General features: G+C 52.9%; 1 protein-coding gene across 1 annotated transcript; it reads left to right on the top strand.

Annotated features, from left to right (window-relative positions):
- The first annotated feature begins 636 nt into the window (after positions 1-636).
- Positions 637-2,544, top strand: ANKRD9 (ankyrin repeat domain 9). Its single transcript, XM_053475602.1, has 2 exons — positions 637-866; positions 1,166-2,544. The coding sequence occupies exon 2, from the start codon at positions 1,281-1,283 to the stop codon at positions 2,169-2,171; it is 891 nt and encodes a 296-aa protein (XP_053331577.1). The 5' UTR covers positions 637-866; positions 1,166-1,280; the 3' UTR covers positions 2,172-2,544.
- Positions 2,545-2,783: the final 239 nt, after the last annotated feature.

The raw sequence follows: 2,783 nt of genomic DNA, 5'->3' as shown, positions 1-2,783 counted from the left end.
TGTCCCTCTTTTTCCTCCCCTGATGTCCCTATATTCTGGAAGCTCAGAATGATTGCTGGGTATGAGTGTATGAAACAATAATATTTCCAAATCGAATTGTGTAAACTAATATTTGGGTAGCAATATAATGCAGAATATAATAGATATTATGATATAATCTAATGCAGAATCCAGAATGGGAAATGGGGTGAGAGAGTTTTCTTGGCTGGGGGGTCATTAGCCCTGTGTGTAGTTTGGGGGCAGTTTTGATGACCCTTCATTATACCTGTCAGGCTCTTTATAGTCACAGGTAAGTAAGGAATACCCTCAGCTGTTTGTAAACCACACACCCCCTCCTTCTCGATCTGTCCTTCTCGGTGTAATCGTTACCAAGGAGATCAACCTCCCGAACCTGCCCCCCCCCCCCACACGCTATCGCACAGAACACCGGCCAACTTCTTGGAATGTTGCCTTAGTTTGACGCAATAGCATGTTGGGGGCTCGGCTTTCGCTGCAACCAATCAGAGCAGGTGTAGCCAATTGGCACCCAATGGGCGCAGAGCGGACAGTTCCGCGGTACTGACGACCTTCACGAGTAGGAAATAAAAATGCCGAGAGATGGCAACCAGTGTTTGCTGCAGGAAGCTGCCGAGGCCGGGTCAGAGAGGGAGGAGAGCCGGGATCCCCAGCTCACACCGCGGGAGACAGCCGGGAAAGGGCTTGGGACTGATAGGGGAGATCAATCATGAAACAGCGAATCGACAATGCGGCCCGGGATCTAGTGGGACCGAGGAGATCTCATAGAGAATAGCCGGGATCCCCGTGAGCGGCGGGTGTCACAGCATTGCCTGCGGAGTCTGAAAGGTCATCTCTGTCACCGAGAAGGGGTAAGAGCTGGGTGTGTGCGGCGGGTCTGCAGTGTGTTCGATCAGCGTGAATATAACCGATTACCGTGATATAGATCGATATATATATCATTAACTCCTTCCCGACATGAATATCTGGGTTAATCACTGGCCGTGTAGAGCTCAGCTGCTGCAGCACCTCTCGGTCTCATATACCGTATTCCGGCTGTGACGAAGAGGCTCTGCAGCAGCTGCGTCCTGTGATCCGCAGGCAGTCTGTGTAATGGAATGAAGCCGTTCTGTTTCCGCTCCGTTAACCTGCATTCCCGTTACCATTTTAGGAGAGAAGTCTATACGGTGAATGGAAGGCGCTCTGGATTGAGTCTGGAGAGGGTTTGGGAGCCGCTGCTCGTCACCTCAGCCCTTCCCCTGACCGCGCAGCCAGGAGACCCGGAGATGCCAGGCAGCGTCAAGTGGTTGCCCCCCTCCTACAGCCACGCTGACTACCAGTCCCAGAAGAAATGCAAGAGCAGCTCGTTCGCCTTCTACCAGGCGGTGAGGGATCTGCTGCCGGTGTGGGTTCTGGAGGACATGCGGAATATGGAGGTGCTGCACTGGGAAGAAGGGGGTCGGGTGAGCGCCTACACGCCCTCCGAGGCTCTGCTGTATGCCCTGGTGCACGATCACCTGCCCTATGCCCAGTACCTCCTGAGCCACTTCCCCGGGGATGCCCTGGCCGTACCCAGCAAGAACTTCAGCTGCTGCCAGACCTCTGCCCCGCACCTCTCCATGGCTGTCCGGTACGGCCGGGTGGAAATCCTCCGGGCGATCTTGCAGACCCTGCGGGGCTTCCCTTCTAGCAGCCGCGCTGGCCACATTAACCGCAGGGGCTGCCAGCGAGTGGAAGGGGGGAAGACCCCGGTGCACCTGGCCTGCGAGCTGCATAGGGCGGACTGTCTGATGCTGCTGCTGGGGCACGGAGCCTCTCCCTCCATACCGGACAGCGGCGGAAATACCCCGCTGGACTGCCTGCTGCTGCAGCTTATAGGGGGCAGTAAGCAGGAGCTGCGGCTCAAACGCCTCTGCCTGGACTCCCTGCTGCTCTATCTGCCCCGGGGGCTGCCCTTTAAATCCCGGGACCGGCTGCGGGAGGAAGAGGGGGTCTGGCGGGAGCTGCTAGGGCTGGACTTGTACCGATGGCTGGTGGGCAGCTCTCCCCCCTCACTATTTACCCTCTCCATGCAGACCTTGCTGGGGACCCTGCCGCCGGAGAGGTTCCCGGAGGCCCTGGAGGGACTGTCCCTGCCTGACTTTCTAAAGCCCCTGGCACTGAGGAAGAAGCTCTAGCGCTGGGGCGGAACAAGTGGGACTGAACTTAACCTCTTCATGTATCTGTATATTTGGATCTAGTCGGTATGGGGTGACTTTTGTGTTTAGTTCATCCCATTATTTTCATCCCAACATGGCATTCAACATCTACCGGTTTTACATTAAATATGAAGCCGTTATCGATAAAATAATACCGATTGCCGTTAAATACCTCCGGTATACGAGTTCATCAGCCGTTGTATATTTACACCCAATAAATAATATTATTGATATATAAACAGATTTTCTCCCCAAAATATCACTTTAAAGGTGCCGTTCTGTCTACGCTGCTGAATTCCTCACTTTTTGTAACTAAACGCGGCATTAAAAACAGCCAGACTTTTATCAGAAACCATTCTTTAATCATGAAAAAAATGGTCTCATTGATGCCGGGGACTCCCATCATGTGACTCAAAAGCAGTAACTGATAGGTTGTTGCCATAGAAGCTGAAAATAAGCTGTTGGTGGAGAGCAGACTGCGGATCTGCCGGGGTTTATTTGCTTAAAATACTAAAAAGCTCAATAAAAACTTTCTTTAAAAAAATGAACCATTTAAATAAGCAGCACATTTAGCGTGGCCACAGACCCCGG

This window comes from Spea bombifrons, chromosome 9 (genome assembly GCF_027358695.1).
Source record: "Spea bombifrons isolate aSpeBom1 chromosome 9, aSpeBom1.2.pri, whole genome shotgun sequence".
Lineage (NCBI taxonomy): Eukaryota > Metazoa > Chordata > Amphibia > Anura > Pelobatidae > Spea > Spea bombifrons.
This window is presented reverse-complemented; position numbering and strand designations above follow the sequence as displayed.